Genomic DNA, 22,948 nt, shown 5'->3' with positions numbered 1-22,948 from the left:
TGATGATTTATATACGAGACCACTGCTGTATTGTTTGTGCGGACCAACACATGATGGCCCCTGAGATCTGGGAGGAAGTGTTTGAGTGCCAGGAACAGAGCCATCATCTCCAACTGGTTTATGTGGTAAGATAATGACCCCTCTACAGACCCTGAAAGGTATCAAAAGGTAGAGACCCCAAAAGGTATCACGTTGGATGCAGCTGCCATCAGACCTAACAGTCTCTCAGTTTCACATTGAGTGACTGGCCTAGCTTCAGCTTATTTACGGCTGTGAGAATCACCTCTACACGAGCCGGAGACACTTTTCTTCACGCAGAGGAGTTCCCAAAGAGCTTGATGCAGTGTAGAGTAGAGAAAACCACCGATGACTGGTGATGATCTGCCCTGTTAGCATAGAGACCGCCAAACAGAGTCCGCCATTTCTGTTTACTCGCTCTATCAGCTAGAGATATACAATGTCTGTGCCAAAAAACATTACAACTGTTCTGCTGTTGGATGTACCAATGAGCTGAGGACACCGTGGTTGACGTTATTACTCAATGGATCAGGTACAAACCGTACTTGATCCTCTCTGGAGTGATACTGGTCATGGCAGAAAGGGAGAGCGTGCACTTTATTACAGTCCATCGGAGTTGTTTTACAAATATAATGTTTACCAGTTTATTAAGCACCCCCGAAAAGCATAAGGTCTGTCTACATTTGTTTACTGTTAGTTATCACGAATGTTTTTGTGTAATTTGCTGTGTATGTTCATGATAATACAAGGGAGAGAGAGTTTATAGATTAAAGACTTTAATGTGCACTTCTTGTACTGTTTTATTAAGCTCTTGTGGTGATTTTCTGGAGTGAAAATGTACACTTCATGTTTTGTGTGATGTACAATAAACTTCATAAAGCTTATCAGTAAACATTTGTCCATCATTCTGACGGGGTCCGCTACAACAGGCTTGTACTAATAGTGGATAAAAGCAAGATTACAACATGAGTTATAACTGCAATTAAACGGAACTATACGTGTTCTGTCTCCATGCACCATATATTCTCTGGCTCTGTAGGCATCATTGTCTGAATCCGGTTCGAACTGAACACTGCTGCGGAGAGTTTCTGACATTATTAGTGCGTGAGATTGTTCTGTCACCGGAGCATCAGCTCTTGAAGCTCCACCCTCTTAGGCCAGGAGAAACAGCTCATTTGCATTTAAAGGGACATATACTAAAACAGTGCATTTTGCTCAATCCCAAAAAGTGGCAATTTTAACATGTTATAAAAAATTATCTGTGGGGTATTTTGAGCTAAAACTTCACATACACATTCTGGGGACATCAGTGACTTATTTTACATCTCTTAAAAAGAAGCATAATAGGTCCCCTTTAAGAAAACGAGAAACAAAGTCATTTTCTTGTATTTTCTGTGTATTTTCTCATTGGATTATGCAAATCATGTCCAATATATTCTATTTTTTCAAACATTCATGAAATTAACATGTCAACCTCAAATAGAATAGTTATTATGAACAGTTTGATAACATTTGTGATTTTATCAATGTCTCTTCAGATGTGTCAGTACAAAGATCTTTTGATCTGTTCAGAGTTCGAATGGGAGAAGTCATCGAGCTGAACTGCAGAATGAGAAACAGATATGAAGTGGCCTGGTATCATCTCAGATCTGAAGAGCTCGTTCTACTGATTTCTGCAGAGAAGGATGAAACTGAAACAGAACTCCTGATCAACTACAATCAGAACAGCAATCGTCTGAAAATGACAGCAGACAGTTGGATCACCACAGTCTCTCTATTTATTTATGGAGTAACAGAGTCAGATTTAGGCCTTTATTTCTGTGGAACAACATCTGACACTCCAGAGATGCACTTCAACAGAACCATCAGACTCATCAGACAGATCAATGGTAACAGATTTTTTATTTTTTCTCATCATATTTATGGCTGGCTGAAATGTTTTATATGCCATTTGCTTAAAACCACTGTAAACGTTGCCATCACTGTAAAAAGTGATGCAATTCTTACCTTCAAGATCAATATTTATCTGACTGATCCCATTAAAAACTGCTTTATTGGTATAAATTAATATTTAGGTTGATTCAGTGATGCTAAATATTTTTTTTGATATCAGTCATTTTTTTATTTGATCGAAAGGCCATATCAGATGGGAGCAGTAAGTAAACAAAAGGAGGCTTGATTCTTTGGCTAAATGCGCCATCATTTTATATTAATTTAAAAAGGTTTTCTGCCTATTTTTAAAACTAAGGTTATCTCTTTATCATTCAACTGATAATAACTATGTTTACATGCACCCTCATGATGAGATTTAAGCAGTATTGCAATTAAACTTATATCTAATGTAAACACCATACTGGGATCAAACTGAAGCAGTTAGGAAACAATATTTGTAGTAAAACTAATGCTAAATTTGTTTTATAGCAAATAAATATGCTAATATGCTGTGAATTGGGATTTGTGAAAATAACCACAATTCTTAACGAAGAATCAGAATAATGAAAATGACAAGTAAATGGGAGTGAAGAGGTTTGCTCCTGTCATGTAAACAACTTGTACTCATTAAGTCTTTAATCTGATTATTGGAAATGATCCACATTAGTGGTGCACATGTGAACAGTCATTATTAGTGTTAAATGAGAAGGGATTTGGTGCAGGAATTCATGCAAATTCTGTTTGTTTTCCAGATCCAGATGGTGCTGATTGGAATCTCTCTAACAAACTCCTGATCCTGCTGGCTGCTTTGTTTTCGTATCTTTTACTTCATCTTCTTCTTGAGGGACCAAGATAATGGTGCATATAGACATGATCGGCAGCTACTCCAGTGCCAAAGAGATCCTGCTGTTTTTTATTGTAAATCTATGTAAAGTAAATCTATTGTAAATGTTTACTATTAACAACATATATCAAATATCCTATTATGCCTTTCTCTGCATTCTCATTCCCATTTGTCCCTACATAGGGTTTCCACGGGGCATTAAAAAGCATTAAAAGTCATTAAATTGATTTTGTGAAAAATAAGGATTTAAATGGCATTAAAAATGTGAGATCATTTTGAAGAAAAATAATACTACCAGCATATTTTGAATATAGCCTTAATTAATAACTTTAATAACTTTAATTTGCTGTTGCAAAATATGTACATTGGTGTGATACACACCCGGAACCAGTTTGGTAATTGCTGCTGACCGGTGCAAAATTGTAATTGTTTTTTTAGAATTGTTTACTTCATCGGAATGGTACGAAACCATTTTGGCACTTGCACACACACACAAAAACATGGACATGATTTGAAATGATGCTCCTAAAAAAAAATAATCACACTTGTAGGCCTACTCCTCACTGCCTAAAATGAGCGCATTGGAAATGAATGGGAGATGTAAAGAGTAAAACGTGTTTGTGAACATAAATATTTCATATACAAATTGAAAATAGTATTTTTGTGCATTTTGTAAAACAACAAATGTAAAATTCTGTAACATTTTAAACTTTCACTTCAGCAATAATTTGTCAAGTGTCTTTGAAAAGTGACCAAAATTATGTCAGTGCTTTAAAGCATTCAAAATGTACAATAGTTTAAGATGGAAATGTAATTTAACAGAGTCAGATTCAGGTCTTTATTTGGTCTTTATTTTCTTTTTCAACGATAATGAACCTTCTTTGGAATGGAAATATTTCATGGACCATGAAGAACCTTGTTTTTGCTCTAGACATGAATGATTCCTCAAATCTTGTGTTGTTGAGGAGACGTTTTCTGCTATAATAATACATTTTCAGGTAAGCTGACAAACAGAGAGGACAAATGTGATTCTGTTATTTATGGAGTAACAGTCAGATTTAGGCCTTTATTTCTGTGGAACAACCACATAACATCCACATTCTGTGGATGTTATTCTTGTGTGACTCATTTTCTCTCAACTCTGTTCTAATTCTTCAGTCAAGTGTGTAATAAGTTATCAAAGCAAAAGCCAAAATGTTCATTGATCTGTACAATCATAAGCAGTGCAGTGATGCCATAGAAGAGATCAGTTAAAAGAACAATTTTGAACATTTTAATGACCTTTTGTTGAACAGAAAGACTCCATGGATGTTAAAGGTTCTTCATGGAACAAGATCTTTATTTTTAAGAGTATCTGTTCACAGTTGAGGAGTGAAGCAGCTTCTCATTATTAGACTGTGTGTCACTGATGTTTGTTTGTTATTAAATGCAATTGGCAAATCATCTAATACCATAAAATATGAAGTGTCTGTATGTGTTATTTTTATTAAATTGTAGGGCTTGCTTAATGAAGAGATTGGTTAATTGGACCAATACAATATTATTAACTAAAAATCTTCCTTTTCATTACACAAATGTGTCATAAACAACAACAATAAAAAAACTAAAAGAAAACTAAAACTGATGAATTGGTTCATGGGTTGACAGAGATCATCGCCCCCTAGTGTAGAGGACAATAATGATCAGTCACAGCACCCTTTGAAGCACCAGGTGCTGTGAAAAAAAGGCTCCAATTTCAGGAAGTGCTACATTAGTGGGTCATTTCTCACTTTACCAATCGTGAAATGGTGAAATGCAGTAATTTATTAAGTTTTGATGCCAGACTCAAGCAGAAATTTTAACATGTAAGTTTTATGTTTTTAAATATAAATCCAGCCGGTGTGTTTTTGTATTATTATAGCATATAGTTGTGTTTCTGTTTGTGGAAAGCTAAACCTGCTATGAGGAAATAAGTCGACATGTTTATCCTGAATCCATTACTGATTACTATGATGGTTTTTATTAGTAGAGTTATTAATATAATTATTGGATTGTTATTTGTTAATTAATTTCTAAAGCCTGTTGTTTATGTTTTGAGTTTGACTGATCATTTTCAGTATTACACCGGAATCATTAATCATTCAGATTATAGTTCGATGTTTCTATCTTACATTTTTATCATGGAAGATCCACATGTGTGAAATATTCAGACAGAATGAAAGTGAATGTTTAGTAATGTTTTACCATTCAGGAAAGTGTTTATTCTCTGTATAAATGTCTTTGTGATTATTATCCTGTATAAATCCTGCCTGCTCTTCTGTTTTCTCATCAGGTTCAGATGCTTGAATCTTCTGCTGCTCTTTTGCTTTGCATATCATATCGGTTAGTATCACTTTTGTTGATAAATTGTAACAATCTTTGATTTTCAGCTCCAGAGCTGATCTAGGTGATTGTTTCTATTGTGCACCAAGTGACTTTACTTGACGTGTGTGTTAATAATGGAAATCACATCATCACACAGCATGACATCACAGACACATCCAGACTTAGGCCTATCTATGATGTTCATTTCAGTTCATTTATTAATAAACATGGTTCAGGAATTAAACCTCACTGACACATCTGATACAGCTTTATACTAAAGTCATCAACATGTGAAAAATTGCTAATATTGTTGACTCCTTATTACCTTCAATTATATATATTTATAAATTTAATCTATTTGAATAAGAATATTTTATGATGACCTTGACTGCAGAGAATAAACAGAAACACATGTATTTTTTTCAGTATTGGTACTTTGTTTTGAATTAATTTGATACTGTCTGTGTTTGCAGAAATCGTCCCTAAACCTGTGACAGGGAAACGGGGAGGCAGCGTCACACTGCCATGTCAATTTGAGGACAGAGAGATTTCTGATATTGTTTTAAGTAGTCAGTCAAAAAACATTCTTGTTTGTCAGAATGAAGAATGTGAGAGTGAAAATGATCGAGTATTTAAAACAGGATCATGTGACATCATCATCAAGGATCTGAGACTGAGTGATGCTGGGAAATACTTTCTGAGAGTTTATTACAATAATGATCAGAGAGAACTGGAGCGACAAATCAGCATATACCATCTTCATATTCATGGTACCAGCAAAACATGAAATGTCACACATCCCATCCAATATTCAGATTAGATGATTCCAATAGAGGCTTTTCAATGGCTGATCTTTAAATGATCACATTTGGTTCCTTTAATCTTTAATATGTGCTCATGGGCTTGATTGATTGTCATCATTATTATAATGATTAATGATGAATGTCTTTCTGTTTCTCCTCAGATGAGATTTCTGTGAAAACAGGAGAGCAGCTGAAAATGGATGTTCTGTTGATCAATGTTTATCAAATTGAGCATCAGAGCAAAATCAGCACAGAGTGGACAGAGGTGTGTACGAGAGGCGACGGGGTCCAGAATGATCGACTGACCAACAGAGATGGAAATCTGACCATTAGTAATTTTACAGTCTCTGACACTGGAACATACAGAGTTCTGGACTCTGAAGGAGAAATCTGGATCACAGTCACAGTCACAGATGAGAGAAGATCAGTGGATGATCAGAAATATTATTTATAAAGTGTACAGCTGAGGTTTATTCATCATGATTTGAACAGAAAATCAATGCTAAACTGTATGAGTAACCTGTCAATATTATTTATAGAATCTAGTACAGGATCAAAGGGAAAACTGGATACAGATGAAGACAAACCTGATGAAAAATATAGTAAGTAAAACAGGAGTCATTGAGAGATTTACAAAAGCTTTAAGCAGTGAGTTAAAGGGCTAGTTCGGAACACAAATTAAGATATTTTTGATAAAATCCGATGGCTCAGTAAGGCCTGCATTGACAGCAAGATAATTATCACTTTCAATGCCCAGAAAGCTACTAAAAACATATTTAAATCAGTTTATGTGACTACAGTCACACCAAACTTTTTTTTAAACTTTTTTTTCCAACCCTTAATTTTTTTTTAAACCTGTGTTCTCCTCCCACTTTCCTCCTTCCAGCTGCAGTATATGTTGTGGTGTCTGTGAGTGGAGCTCTGCTGGCTCTGATTATATCTGTCATCATCTGGAAATACCGATGTCGGCACAGGAACACAGAACATTATCCTACCAAGGGCTCCCAATCCAAGACATTGTACAGTAGTCCAGAACATCTAGTGACAACACTGGGTACTTGTAATCTGCCGTCAGAACCAACAGATCCTCAGAGGATTCTGTCAACATATGTCCGTGTTTTAACGATAGGAAACTGACATTATTGAATATGTCACTCATTTTGCAAAAACAGGCCTTAATAATGCACACTTTCACTGTCCAAAAATTAGCTCTCTTGATGTAAACTGCTTGTTCATTGAACTGTTGTATGAAATCAATATTACATTTACGGTTGTATTGATATATAGGAAGAACAGCACTCTTGCTCAGCTATAAGACTAAAACTCACAGGGGCATTTCAGTCTCATATCTTGAATTTCATGTAGTGAAAGTGTATAGCATGTATTGAGAAAAACACTGTATTTGTGTTTTTTATGCATTGTATACTACTTTTGATCCAGTAATATTTTGTTGGTTTTTAAATTTCATGGAATTATTGGTAATATTGAAGAATTGTTACTGTTTTTGCGTTGTTTCACTGGGTGTAAATATTTATACTTAAATCAAAATAAACTTCTTTCCTATTATCACTGATGTTCACTTTTTCAAAATTGCAACATAAGCTTCACTTCTTACATTACCTTAGTGATTGACTTCCTCCTTCAGTTCTTAAAAACAAAAGAAAACACATGTGCACTGTTTTGAAAGTTTAAGAACACAAACATTACATGAGACTGATATGATAAAACTGCAGTCTGTATGATAAATATACACTCTTTTAACTCACATTATGACGTAAACCAGGAAGAGACATTATTTTATAATGGAAATTAAATGTTTTATGGTGTGATTTCATATATTTTACCTTTATTCTACACTGCTGTTTCCATTGTCATTTGAATGGCCAGATTGACTTCCTGCGTCTATGATGGTAGCTGGCCCAGTGTATTGTGATTCGCTGAAGCGAATTCATAAGACGTTTATGAATGGTAAATATTTCCATTTGTATTTGTGTCAAAGTGTTTAGATATGCTGTTACTGCTGTTTATGTTAGCTTTCAATATACGGTTTTATCCTGATTAAAGCTTTACTGTCGCCGAATACATGACTGAGTAGTAGCATTTTTGTAAAGGTATCGTTTAATTTATAGCATGAACAACTGTTTGTCTATGAACATAGAAGTTTGTTGGTGTTTGTTGGAGAAGTATGAAATAGAATTTAGCTAACTGGCAAGTGAAGCCAAAACCTGTTGGTTCTTTTTTTACTTCCTTGATGCAACCAAAAAATAGCAACAGAACTATACATTTAAAATACAAACTATAAAACGTACTTACAGTTTGGGGCCCATAATCAGCAGCTTCTGCTTTTTGCTTCATCTTTCAGTAAATAGCCTTTGTGCAAATCCAACACACTGCCAATATCTCCTCTTCAAATTCCTCTCTCAAGACCCATTAATGTACTAAAAACATATTATAAAGCGACAAGAATATTTTTGGTGCACCAAACAAACAAACAAAAAAAACAATAATGACTTATATAGTGATGGCCAATTTCAAAACACTGCTTCATGAAGCTTCGGAGCATTATGAATCAGTGTATCGAATCAGCGGTTCGGAGCACCACGTGATTTCATCAGTTTGTCGGTTTGACACGTGATCCAAATCATGATTCGACACACTGATTCATAACGCTCAGAAGCTTCATGAAGCAGTGTTTTGAAATTGTAAGTGAAGATGCTGAGATCTTGACAGATCTGTTAGTGTTTAACGTTCTGTTGCTGCTGGTCATTTGACTGTGTTTTCAGCTTATTTAAATAAGGAGATTTTACTTTAGCTTTAAGGTTTTTGTTTGGCAGCCATTGCTGCCAGTCATTTGACCATTTTATCATCTGACTGTTTTGTTATTGTATTAATTACTAATTATTTTTGTAATTTTACATACACATTTGTATGTAATTTCAGAAAACAGAAAAATACTGTATAAAAATACAGTAATTTGTCTGTATAAAAATATGAATGACTGTAATGTGTCATTAATTTTTATTCATTCTGTGCAGAGTTATAAATGGAAGGTCTTATTGAATTTCACATTAAATTTTAAAAAGCTGCCCGAACAGGCTGGCCCGCACTGGGCCATCATAAGCTTAATGTGGGCAGTCTGCTAGTGTGGGTGGCTCACAGAGAGCCACAGTGGGCCCAAAGCTCACCTGGGCAAGCCCGGACTGGACCTGTTTAGGTTTGGTGTGGGCTGGCCCTAACCCACTGTGCTGCAAAAAGCCAGCTTGGGCCCTGCAGAGGCATGTTTGCAGTGAAACCTTGCACAAGATGGAAATTCAGAAACTGTCCCAATCACTTTTAATTCACTCCTATTTAATATGACGTGAAAAAGAGTCTCTCCTGATGTGTTCATCATCTACTACTACTATTATATACTGTTCTACTTGTTCTATCCAAGCTGGACTATTGTAATGCTCTCTTGGCAGGTCTTCCAGCATCTATTGTCAAGCCTTTACAACTGGTCCAGAATGCAGCAGCAAGCGTGATCTTTATCAAGCCGAAGAGAGCGCATATCACCCCTCTTCATCAGTTTGCACAATCTATATGGTTTAATGTGAACATTTATCATACAACACTATACATGTTTGGCATCATTCGAAATGTCTCAGTGGGACTGGTACAAAAGTCTCATCCCCACAGAAGTAAACCAAAAAAGGTAATAAATGTTTTAAGAGTTTAGAGAGACTTTGCTTAATGTGGTAGGCGTGCTATCTCCCAGGGTCTTTCATTAAAATTACCATCTGTCCTCAGACCTTGTTTAATGCAAATTCCCATTGTTGGCTTATGTTTCCATTTGGGGGATGTTTTGTCTTGGTCTGAGTATTTAAAGAAATGTTGCAAAAGGCTCAGGGCAATTAGTAGTCAGATCAGCCTGACATTTGTAGTCAGATCCTCCATGTCCCTCCAGTTCGCACCTGTGCGCTCCAAGTGGGACACAAACCTGGGACCATCCGCATAGGACGCTCTAACAAGGAGGCTAAAGGCTGCAACCTAGTGTCAGTCACTAGAGCATCTCTTGAGATCAGAGGAGTGAGGTTTACACCATAGACTGTGGTTTACACGCACAGCGACTACTAGCCTATTTCTGTTACCTCCAGCCAGAACAAGCATATTCCCCTGAAGGCAATCGAAATAATAAGATAAAGATAAAAGTTAAAATAAAAATTATAATAATAATAATAATACTTAAATGAAACAATGAAACCTACATATACTTATGATAATAAAATGCAATTAAAAATAATTGGCTGGCTTATCTTACTGTTTGTCAGCGATGCATCCATCAAGCAGCCTTCATTAACTTCTCAGGTGACAATGTAACAGAGACGACCAATGAAATCAAGCTAGAGACATGAGTCATGGCTGCGGGGTGGGGTTTTAACATAAGGGGCGTGGTTTGCGCTTAACTGGTTTGGGGGAAAAAATCACTCCTGATGGTCAAAACAATGTAAATGCAACAAAAGCTCAGGCCAAACATGCATAAAAACAGCTTTTACAGACCCATTGCAAATGTTTTATTGAAAGTAAAATCTATCAAATGCAATTAACTAATTAAATAATTAACTAGGCTCTTCCGTGCTGATGGCCTGCACCCCAGCAGAATCAGAGCTGATCTTCTGTCGGAGAACATCTCCAAGACGCTTCGCACCGTATGACTAGTAAGTCAAACCTCAAATCACAGTCTGTGTTCTGCCCATTTAATTGATAGAAATGTGAGTGTAGTGCAGTCTGTAGAAACTGTGTCTATTCCCCGAATAGTGAGGTTTAACAATAAAAATAAAGGATCTAGAAAAAATCTGATCGTGATCAAACCAGAAATTCGCACATTTACTGAACAAAAACAATTTCTAAAGCTAGGGCTACTAAACATTAGATCACTGACACCTAAGGCAGTTATCATAAATGAAATGATCACAGATAATAGTCTTGATGTAATTTGCCTTACTGAAACATGGCTTAAACCAAATGATTATTTCGGTCTTAATGAGTCTTGTCCACCTGGCTACTGTTACAATAATAAATGGCGTCCGATTGGCTGAGGCGGTGGTGTAGCCACAATCTATAGAGATAATCTTAATGTTACTCAGAAAACAAACTACAGGTTTAATTCATTTGAAATTCTTATGCTAAATATTACACTCTCAGATATAAGTAAAAAGTCGCTACTATCTCTTGCTTTGGCTACCGTTTATAGACCTCCAGGGCCTTATGCTGATTTCCTAAAAGAGTTTGCAGACTTTCTCTCAGACCTATTGGTCAACGTCGATAAATCGCTGATTGTTGGAGATTTTAACATTCATGTTGACAATACAAATGATACGTTAGGGGCTGCGTTTACTGATTTACTAAACTCCTTTGGGGTCAAACAAAACGTCACTGGACCCACTCACCGTTTTAATCATACACTAGATTTAATTATATCACATGGAATCAATCCAACCGATATAGAAATTATACCGCAAAGTGATGACGTCTCTGATCACTACCTCGTAACATGCGTACTGCATACTGATGATATCTGTCAAATTGCGCCACAATATCGACTAGGCAGAACAATTCTCCCGACAACTATAGATAAATTCACAAATAACCTGCCTGATCTGTCTCAGCTGCTCATCGTACCTAAACACACAAATGATCTCGAGAAAATGACTAGCAGCATGTGCACCATTTTCACTAGTACATTAGATACTTTTGCACCGATGAGATTAAAAAAGGTTAGAGAGAAAAATACTGTACCTTGGTACAACAGTATTACTCGCGCTATCAAAAAAGAAACTCGCAATCTAGAACGCAAATGGAGACAAACTCGTTTAGAGGTCTTCAGAATCGCATGGAAAGAAAGTTCGTCTCGTTATAGAAAGACTCTAAAAGCAGCCAGAGCCGAGCATCTCCGCAAACTTAATATAGAAAATAACCAAAACAAATAAACAGACATCACCAGAACAAAACATTTCATTACAATTTAGTAGTGATGACTTTATGAATTTCTTCACTGAGAAGATCGAAAGCATCAGAAATACATTTGTAAATGTACAACCTTTAACAGAGTTTTATGATTCAGCCTCAGTTATCGCCCCTCAAAAACAGTTGCAGTGCTTTACAACTATAGGGAAGAGCTAAATAAACTTATCACTGCGTCTAAACCAACAACATGTTTATTAGATCCAATACCCACTAAACTACTGAAAGAACTGTTACCTGTAGCAGAAGAGCCTCTTCTCAATATTATCAACTCGTCTTTATCTCTAGGTCACGTCCCAAGACCGTTCAAGCTAGCAGTTATTAAGCCTCTCATTAAGAAACCACAATTAGATCCAAATGTATTGACAAATTACAGACCCATTTCAAATCTTCCATTTATGTCTAAAATACTAGAAAAGTGGTGTCGGCCCAATTGTGCTCCTTCTTGCAAAAAAACGCTATCTATGAAAAATTTCAGTCAGGATTCAGATCTCATCATAGCACAGAAACTGCGCTCGTTAAAATTACAAACGACTTACTTCTAGCTTCTGACCAGGGCTGTGTCTCAATACTAGTGTTACTTGATCTCAGTGCTGCGTTCGACACTATAGATCATAAAATACTCCTAGATCGACTACAAAATTACACTGGTATTCAGGGCCAGGCATTACGGTGGTTTAGATCGTACCTATCAGACCGTCACAATTTTGTTTATATCAAAAAATCTAAGATCACGATAGTAAACTATGGAGTGCCACAAGGATCGGTGTTAGGCCCTCTGCTATTTTCAATATACATGCTGCCACTCGGCAATATTATAAGAAAACATGGAATTAGTTTTCACTGCTATGCCGATGATACTCAGTTATATATTTCAACACAACCAGATGAAATCTCTAAATTATCCAATCTGACAGAATGTATTAAAGAAGTAAAACATTGGATGACTAGTAATTTTCTTCTATTAAATTCAGATAAGACTGAAGTATTACTTATTGGACCAAAAACCTGTACACAGAATCTCTCAGACTACAATCTGCATTTAGAAGGATGTACTGTTACTCCATCCTCCACAGTTAAAGACCTGGGCTGGGTTTCCCGAAACCTTCTTAACTCTACGTCGTTCTTAAATTATACCTTAAGCTGTACCTTAACGTTAATATGTGTTTCCTGAAACGCTCTTAGTTAAGTATACCTTCTGTAAGTCATACTTTCGTAAGGTTGGTCTGGACCACTCTTAGCTATACCTTATCACTGTTGACAGTCAATACGAATATAATTCTGAAGCTGTAATACACCCAGTGTTTGATTAGGATTATGGCAAGAATAAAATGCAAAAAAATCACTGCTAAATTCAAATGTGCTTTAGCGCTGATCCAGAGACAGACGCGCGCTCTGCGCTTGTCATGTATCACAACTATTCAGTGTTTTTAACCTCATCGCTCTTTATTTTAGGTTTCAGACATTTAAATACACATTTGAATTAAGAAGGCTACTGCATAAAAAAGACATTTATAATTTGTTAAATTCAAATTACACTGATGTCTACGGAAGCTGCAACAATAACCCTTTCAATTATAATTTGACGAAGTGTTTTATTCATATCAGATACACATTGTTTATGAAACAATAAAGTTTACTCTATTCTTCTCCCTGTTCACCGGCCACATACTAAGGCTATGTATTTCGGGGAAGATTTCGTATATCCGACAGCTCTATCTGCCGTGCAAACTCATCACGCAACAAAAACATTCACTTCCACATATTTTACAATCGGAATATATCATAAAATTCATGATATAGTTAACAAGTTTGTAAATATAAAAAAAATAAACAAATAAACGATATAAACGCGACACCTACATGTCTGTCAGCTGCATGACGCGTCTCCAAGGAATTAAAACTTTGTTCTAAATTATGGTCGCCTTAAACTCACGCTGATGGAGCTCCGCGCCCCCAGAATATAGATAAATTACAATATAGATTTAGTTTTCATTTTGGATTACTTTTATAACATCCCATGAGTCCTGATAAATGCAATTTCTACTTCCGAAGTACTTCTTTTTATGAAGAACACTGATTTCTCACATAACGCAGTGAAGCAGACCCAGAGAATTATCGATTCTCGAGCCATCGATATCAACCATTTCAGCACCGCCGCCATGGACAGCACCTGGTAACGTCGCACTTAAGAAGATATACCTTAAGCAACCTCATAAGGTATAGTTCGGGGAACACGCCTGGAAACGGTACAGCTTCAGTTAAGGTCTACCTTTAGAGTCTTCGTAGCGCGCTAAGAGACAACGTTATCGGGAAACCCAGCCCTGGGTGTTATATTAGACAGCAACTTGTCCTTTGAAAATCATATTTCATATGTTACAAAAACAGCCTTCTTCCACCTCAGAAACATTGCTAAGATTCGGAATATGTTATCTGTTTCTGATGCAGAAAAGTTAGTTCATGCTTTCATGACGTCTCGACTAGATTACTGTAATGCATTATTAGCTGGTTGTCCTGCTTCCTCAATAAATAAGCTACAATTAGTACATAATGCAGCTGCTAGAGTTCTTACCAGGTCAAGAAAATATGATCATATAACACCAATTTTATCATCTCTACACTGGTTACCTATTAAGTTCTGTATCGATTATAAAGTATTGCTAATGACCTATAAGGCTCTAAATGGTTTAGCTCCTGTGTACTTAACCAATCTTCTATCGCCCTACAATCCTTCACGCTCTTTAAGATCACAAAACTCTGGACTTCTGGTTGTACCTAGGATATCTAAGTCCACTAAAGGAGGAAGAGCGTTTTCACATTTGGCTCCGAAACTCTGGAATAGCCTTCCTGATAATGTTCGGGGCTCAGACTCGCTCACCCAGTTTAAATCTAGATTAAAGATGCATCTCTTTAGCCAAGCATTCACATAATGCATCTCATGTCAGATCAATTGCACGTATCTTTACTTAATGTTATGAACAGCAGCTACGCTAATTATTCTCCATTTGCACCCGTCCACACCCATCCCGAGGTGACTAGAGAGGACTTCAGCTTCAGTTTGGATCCAGCCTCTTAAGAAGACCTCAGATGACCATCACCTATGAAGAGACGGCGCCTACTCCTGCGAGGACTTCAGAAGACGCAATCATCTGGATCAACATGAACATTGCCAAATCTCTATATATCCTAATTATTGTTAATGTAATTCATTTTTCCAGGAGCTCATTGCTTCTACCTTCAGTTAAACTATAAAATAATTGCCTAAATTATTACATTATTTGCTAACTGCATTCTTTAAATTGTAATGTTGACATGCATTCTCTGTAAAGCTGCTTTGAAATGATATGTATCGTGAAAAGCGCTATACAAATAAATGTGAATTGAACTGAATTAACTAATCATCAAATGATTAAATATTAAGTGTCTGTAATAGCTGTTCTTTTATCAATTTTCAGGGCTTGTTTTGTTTGTTCCATCATGAACAGACCAGTATGAGACTATTAAATATTATTCCTTTTGATTATAATAATGTTTCATTAAAACGTCTACAAATGTGACCATTCTGTGGTCGCGTGAAACAGGATGTGGCGGCTGAAAGTGGTCCTCTTCCTGCCTGATTGGTGTAGAACTTCATAAAATTGGGTGAGCATAAATCACATGATTATAAAGAAGCATGGAAACTTTTGTAGACATCAGCCCATAGGTGGGGCTATAACTGTAACAAAGGTGAAAAAGCTTTAAAAACTTTAAAAACTTTTGTTGTAGACCTTCTTTAACCACTCTAATATTCAAGTTGTTGAATATAGATTTGTAATTCTGATGTGTTGTGTAGTTCCTGCATATAGGCCCTAGGGGGCAGTAGGTGAATAGGATGTGATGCAGTGTATGCAAAGAAATGATAGCATAAAAGAAAACCGCATGTTGAAGCTGAATGATTCTAGTTGTCTTTTCACAAATAATACAACCGCTAGACTTTTAAAAACTGTAATAAAAACTTGATCTGTGATGAAATCTCTATTGATGTGATGAATGTTAAAGTACTATACATTATGTTTTGTATGCCTATGCTGAGGAATTCAGAGTTTATAAAAGTTGCCAAATATTAATTCATATTTGACATAGTTCACATATACCACATCTAATAAAATGTGTATTTTCACTATGTAATTACACATATATGTCTGAAGCATAATTGACAATCAGTATAGCTGTAACAAAACAGAACTTTATGATTGGTAAAGGAAGTGGAAACACTTTGTGGTTTTAGTCTGCTTTGAGCTGTAACCTGTAGTTTGATCGACATCATTACGAACCACAGACACAATGGAGAAGGTCTTGTTCTTTTGTGTTTTTTCTTCCTGGATTATGCAAATAATTTCTAGTGGTAAGAATACGCTTTAAACTTGCACTTACCCATCATTTTAACCTCAAACTGTTATATTTATCAAATTATTTCAAAGGTAATTTCATTGGTTTCATTTTTTTCTAGATGTTTCAGAACATGAAGTGACTCTGTTAAGAGTCCAGCTGAACAAAAGCATCAGTCTGAACTGCAACATGACCGACAGATATGAAATTGGCTGGTTTCACCAGCATTCTCAACAAATAACCCAACTAATATCTGCGGAGACTAGCGAGGTGTCAGGAAAAAGACTTCTAGTTATGTACAATCAAAACTGGAGTCATCTGACAGTTGATGTAGATAAGGAGGTCACCAGAGTCTCTCTAGTTATAACTGGACTAACAGAGTCAGATTCTGGTCTTTATTTCTGTGGAACAAAGTCTGTGACTTCAGAGATGCACTTCGAAAAACCCATCAGACTGGAGATCGAGGGTTAGTACTGGAGATTTTTTAATTTCACTTAAATCTTCATAATACTTTCAATGCTGAGATTTTTCTATAGCTTATTTTATTTAGCACCAGTGCTAAGTATTAAAGATAAGTGTGTAAGTGCAGCGATTGAATGATTCTTCAAATCACAGGGAAAGATGTGCTGCCTGTTATAATAAACTATAATATTATATATTGTTTGATGAACTTCTCTTTGTGTTTGATAAAGTGGTCACATATTTAAAACATTTTCAGGTAAGCTGACAGACAGAGAGGACAAACGGGTTTCTGTCACAGAACCGGCAGATGTTGAGATCACAGGTGAGAGCGGATGTTATTCTTCTGTTGGTGTAATTTTCTCACAACTAATAAGTATTGATTTGTCAAGTGTGTAAATCTGAATTCAGTGCCTGAACTTTCTGTGTTTCTTCATTCTGCAAAATGCTCCTCTGTCTCTGTAGATGGAGTGACTACCAAAGAGAGGGCACTGATGTTTGGTGGTGTTGGTCTGGCTGTGTTTGTGTTTTTTCTGACTACAGTCATCGCAGGAGGAATCATTTACCATCGAGGTTGGCAGAAAGGATTGAAAGCAGCGAAACATACATCTCTGATGAGACAAAAATCAGCTAAATGACAAACTTGTGTGCTTTATTTTACAATCTGAGCTTTGCCAGTAAAATTAGCTTTGCTGTAGGATACCACAAATGAAAATAGAAAACTGTGACTCAGATGCTTTTCCTGTTGGCCTGATTTTCACTTCAGAGAAACTGAGATGTTGGGGTAAATGTTGTCAGGTTTGTGTGGTTCATTTGTGCTTGTCAATAATATTCAGTTAAACATCAAACTGCTGCTACTGCCACTGTATTTAATGCAATGTTTATTCGTTTAAAATATATAAACAATGTTCAAGCTTAGAGTTCAAGTAGTATGCTTTATTCAACCATTTTTACATGTAGAGAATAAGCTCAAAAAGAACAGCAAACATGTTTGAATATCATAGAGAAATTAAATGAATATTATCTGAGAAATTAAATGTCTTTGTGCATTTACTGGCAGAAAACCTGATCATTACTAATGCTAAACCTCTTCAAGCACAACTGTATATGCAATGACGACAGATCTGACCTCACAGTTTCAGTAAAACAAAAAAGGTTTCACATTAATGCCACACAAACAAAACGACTATCACTAACACTAGAAGAGCATTACTCATGCTTTTAATCGCTAATAGAATGGAGACATCAGTAAGAATTCAAATCACTAAATATTAGTGATGGTTGCTTTCAATACACGCTTCACAAAGCTTCGAAACCTTTATAAATCTTTTGTTTCAAACCATTGGTTCCGAGTGTGAATCAAACTTCGTTATGTCATAACTGTTTCGAAACGTTTTGAATTTTCAATGGTTCACCGCTGGGGGACGATGATCTCTGTGAACCCATGAATCATAACATTAAACAAGTGTCTATGGGTTTTACCTGATCAGTTTTATACATTTGTGAATTTTGTGATACAAAATAATTGTATCACTTAAAGTGTTAGTTCACTCAAAAATTAAATTTCTGTCATTAATTACTCACCCTCATGTCGTTCCACACCCATAAGACCTTTGTTCATCTTCAGAACACAAATTAAGATATTTTTAATAAAATCTGAGAGGTTCCCTTTCGTGGGAACTATTGACGCTACGTCGAATGACGTGATGGGAACCCTCTGTATTTTGTGTTCGTGAAGCACCTCTGTATCCAACCAATGAGAAGACGTGACGTCAGAGGCGGGTGACGTCACGGACTAGGAAGCTATAAAGCATACCCGGAACAAAGCACGCTAGCTTCTGTTGTCTTCAGCAAGCGCTATCTGTATCTTGTCTGTCTTATTTATTGTTGTATTGTCTACACACACACTGTGGTATCTTCGTCCGAGGACAAGAGTTTCCAAGCACAATAAGACACACACATTTATAAAATGGTGGAAAAGCAGCAGTTCAGAAAGTGTACTCCTCCCTGCCCACATTTCATTGTGACGGGAGATACACACGAGATGTGCGTGAAATGCCTGGGGGTTGAGCATGCACAGGCGGCTCTCGAGGGAGCTGTCTGTGTACACTGCGAGCAGCTCACCCTCAGAGTGCTGCGATCTTGCCGGGCGCTCTTCGAGGAGGGCGCCGAGGCGAGTGTTCCCCGCGGGTCTGGTCCCACTGCTACCGAGGCACAGCGCAGGCTGCACTCTTGGGGTTCACAGATGGATCTAGCGGAGGGGGAAGAGACGGGTGCTGCCCTATCGCTTCCCTTACACACTAGACCCAGTGTCTCTCCTTTGGTGGCGGAAGCACGCGTAGCGGTTTCTTCCCACCCGAAGAGAGGCACCGGCACTCAACATATCTTCCTCCGAGGAGGTTGATGTGGAGAGCGTCGATGAGGAACCGCCATCCTCATCCCCTGCATATGAGGAGCTATTAGAGGTAGTGACCAGGGCAGTAGAAAAGCTGAATATTGACTGGCCCGCAGAGAAAGCTGAAAGTAAAACCAGAAGCAAGCTAGATGAGAGGTTTCTTCCAGTGCGGTCACTACCTCAGCATCGGGGTCTGCCGTTTTTTCCCGACCTCCACACCGAGGTGTCGAGGTCGTGGAAGAGACCAGTCCAGTATAGACTGCATAGCCCACAAACATCGCTATACAGCAATATAGTTGGACTGAAACGTCATGGCTATGGGGCGATGCCTCGGGTCGAGGAGACGCTTGCGAGCCATCTCTCACCCGAATCTGCATCGTCCCACAAGACTCCGACGCTGCCCACCAAGCCCCTAAAGACAACTTCTAGCTTGGTGGGCAAGGCTTATTCGGCGGCAGGTCAGGCGGCTGCATGCCTTCACACGATGTCGATCCTGCAGGCATATCAAGCCGACCTGCTAGGGGAAATTGATGAGAGCGGGGAAGCGTCCTTTGAAGCGTTGCATGAAATAAGAAAGGCGACAGATCTAGCTCTCCGGGCCACCAAGGAGATGGCCAAATCCATCGGCCGCTCTATGGCAGCCCTGGTGGCCACGAAGAGACACCTTTGGCTTAATCTCTCGGACATCAAGGAGAGAGATAAAAGTATGCTCATGGACGCGCCACTGTCTCCTGATGGCCTGTTCGGCGATGCAATGTCATCTGTCGTCGACAGGTTTCAGGAGACACGGAAACAAACAGCGGCATTCTCCAAAATCATTCCCCGCCGCTCTCATCCCCCCGAAGCTGCTGGGCGGGAGCAGCCTCGGCCGACAGCCAGCTCCTCAGCCCACAGGGCGCAACAGAAGGCCAGTGTCGCCTCCCGCACTCCCCCACGTAGATCCTGGGGACCGGGTCGGGCGGCACAGGCGAAGCCTTCCGGGGGTAGGACGGATCTGAGGACCTGAGGACGGATCAGAAGGCTTCAAAGAAGAGGTCCTGACATCCATAGTGCAGGATCTCTCGAGGGCAGCCCCCTCCGGGAGGATTCAGATATCGGGTCCTTCCCGTTGCCCTCAGGGGACCGTCCTGTCAACCCTGCCACCCAGTGTGCGTCAGGACCCAGCGGTCTCCGCCGATCCTCCGAGGAGGGTCGGTCAGCACGTGATTCGTTTGTCTGCCGGTGCGCCGCGTCAGATAGACGAGCCAAGTGCTCAAAAAACACCAGAGACCAGTCTCGAGAGGCTGGTTCCCTTAGTAGAATATTTGGAAGAATGGAAAAGTCTCCCGAACATTTCGAAGTGGGTGCTGCTCATGATAGAACAGGGTTACAGAATTCAGTTCAGTTCTCGTCTGCCCAAGTTCAAAGGGGTGCTTTCCACAGTGGTACCCCCAGAGCAGTCTCTGGTGATGGAACAGGAGGTTACGACGCTTTTGCAAAAAGGGGCTATAGAGAGGGTTCCCCCTCCCAGCAAAATGTCGGGCTTTTACAGCCGCTACTTCATTGTTCCAAAGAAGGATGGAGGGTTGCGTCCGATCATAGATTTACGTGTACTAAATCGATCTGTAAGAAAGTTGAAGTTCAAAATGCTTACACTCAGACAGATTATCCCTCAGATCAGGTCCGAGGACTGGTTTGTAGCGATAGATCTGAAAGACGCATACTTCCATGTATCCATCCATCCTTCTCACAGGAAGTTCCTCAGGTTTGCTTTCGGGGGCGAAGCTTACCAATACAGGGAGTGCAGAATTATTAGGCAAGTTGATTTTCTGATCATATTTTTTTCCCAAGCACATTTTACCAATTCCAATCCACATCAATCTTAATAACTACTATTAATATTGTTTTTAATCATTTATAAGTGATATATAATTGTTCATGAAGGCTGGAAATGAAAAATGCCTTATATTCAGGTGTGCAGAATTATTAGGCAAGTTTTCTTTTACAGGCAAAATGAGCCAAAAAAGAGATTTAACTCAGACTGAAAAGTCAAAAATTATTAAATACTCATGAGAAGGACGCAATACTAATGCAATACTAGAAATTGCAAAGTTAAAGCATGACCAAGGGACAGCAAAATGCTCATTGGGTCAGCGGGGTCAGACAAAAACAGGTGGAAAAGAAAAGACACGTTAACTGCAAAATAATTAAGAATTATGTGTGAAACCATCAGGAACCCTTTAGTCTCCAGCGCCACCATTTTCCAGAACTGCAACCTACCTGGAGTCTCCAGAAGTGCAAGGTCTCAGGATCTCAGAGACTTAGGTTAGCTAAAGAATCCTAAAAAATGACCCTCACTTGATAAGAATCACAAGCTGAAGTGTTATAAAATACATGAAGACTGGGTTTTTATAGGCCTTATAAACCGACAGCTTGAGAGTGACTCCTGAAGGACCAGCACCACATCCTCTTGTACCACTGTTTGAAGAATTTATCTTCCAGAATCTGGCAGTAAGTTTTGGAAGATCATTTTTAGTCCATCTCTGCAAGACAGACATTTCAGGATAAGAGATGGACTAAAAGTGAACTCAAACACCTTACTGCCAGATTCTGGATAAATTCTTCAAACAGTGGTACAAGAGGATGTGGTGCTGGTCCATCAGGAGTCATTCTCAAGCTGTCGGTTTATAAGGCCTATAAAAACCCAGTCTTCATGTATTTTATAACACTTCAGCTTGTGATTCTTATCAAGTGCAGGTCATTTTTTAGGATTCTTTAGCTAACCTAAGTCTCTGAGATCCTGAGACCTTGCACTTCTGAAGACTCCAGGTAGGTTGCAGTTCTGGAAAATGGTGGCGCTGGAGACTAAAGGGTTCCTGATGGTTTCACACTTAATTCTTCACCTTAATTCTTAATTATTTTGCAGTTAACATGTGTCTTTTCTTTTCCACCTGTTTTTGTCTGACCCCGCTGACCCAATGAGCATTTTGCTGTCCCTTGGTCATGCTTTAACTTTGCAATTTCTAGTATTGCATTAGTATTGCGTCCTTCTCATGAGTATTTAATAATTTTTGACTTTTCAGTCTGAGTTAAATCTCTTTTTTGGCTCATTTTGCCTGTAAAAGAAAACTTGCCTAATAATTCTGCACACCTGAATATAAGGCATTTTTCATTTCCAGCCTTCATGAACAATTATATATCACTTATAAATGATTAAAAACAATATTAATAGTAGTTATTAAGATTGATGTGGATTGGAATTGGTAAAATGTGCTTGGGAAAAAAATATGATCAGAAAATCAACTTGCCTAATAATTCTGCACTCCCTGTACAGGGTTCTTCCCTTCGGCCTATCTCTCTCACCCCGCACGTTCACGAAGTGCGTGGATGCAGCACTGGCTCCGCTGAGACTCCAGGGCATCCGCGTGCTGAACTATATCGACGACTGGTTGATATTAGCTCAAACAGAAGAGTTGGCAGTTCAACATCGAGATGTTGTTCTGTTGCACATGAAAAGGCTTGGGCTGAGGCTCAATGCCAAAAAGAGTGTGCTGGTCCCGAGTCAGGTTGCAAACTATCTAGGAGTAATCTGGGATTCCACCACAATGCAGGCGCAGTTGTCCCCTGCTCGTGTGAGTTCCATTCCAGTTTCAGAGACTGTTGGGTCTGATGGCAGCCACGTCCAACGTTGTTACTTTTGGCCTCCTGCACATGAGACCCTTACAGTGGTGGCTCAGGACCAAGGGGTTTTCTCCGAGGGGAAATCCTTTTCGCATGATCAAAGTCACGCAGCGATGCCTTCGTGCT

At 38.4% G+C, this 22,948-nt stretch overlaps 2 protein-coding genes across 2 annotated transcripts in view; both read left to right on the top strand.

Annotated features, from left to right (window-relative positions):
• The first annotated feature begins 4,522 nt into the window (after nt 1-4,522).
• Nucleotides 4,523-22,948, top strand: part of LOC125275939 — an 80,079-nt gene continuing 61,653 nt past the window's right edge. The window contains exons 1-6 of the mRNA XM_048203296.1: nt 4,523-4,638; nt 5,106-5,155; nt 5,611-5,907; nt 6,102-6,353; nt 6,480-6,542; nt 6,827-7,325. Coding sequence (XP_048059253.1) covers nt 4,610-4,638; nt 5,106-5,155; nt 5,611-5,907; nt 6,102-6,353; nt 6,480-6,542; nt 6,827-7,077 — 942 coding nt within the window. The 5' untranslated portion in view covers nt 4,523-4,609 and the 3' untranslated portion in view covers nt 7,078-7,325. Of the gene's footprint in view, nt 4,639-5,105; nt 5,156-5,610; nt 5,908-6,101; nt 6,354-6,479; nt 6,543-6,826 lie in introns of the transcript that reaches the window.
• Nucleotides 16,248-17,938, top strand: LOC125275944. The gene is made up of 4 exons (XM_048203301.1): nt 16,248-16,324; nt 16,430-16,774; nt 17,027-17,092; nt 17,233-17,938. The coding sequence occupies exons 1-4, from the start codon at nt 16,264-16,266 to the stop codon at nt 17,403-17,405; spliced, it is 645 nt and encodes a 214-aa protein (XP_048059258.1). The 5' UTR covers nt 16,248-16,263; the 3' UTR covers nt 17,406-17,938.

The sequence above is a fragment of the Megalobrama amblycephala genome, linkage group LG9 (genome assembly GCF_018812025.1).
Source record: "Megalobrama amblycephala isolate DHTTF-2021 linkage group LG9, ASM1881202v1, whole genome shotgun sequence".
Taxonomy (NCBI): Eukaryota; Metazoa; Chordata; class Actinopteri; order Cypriniformes; family Xenocyprididae; genus Megalobrama; species Megalobrama amblycephala.
This window is presented reverse-complemented; position numbering and strand designations above follow the sequence as displayed.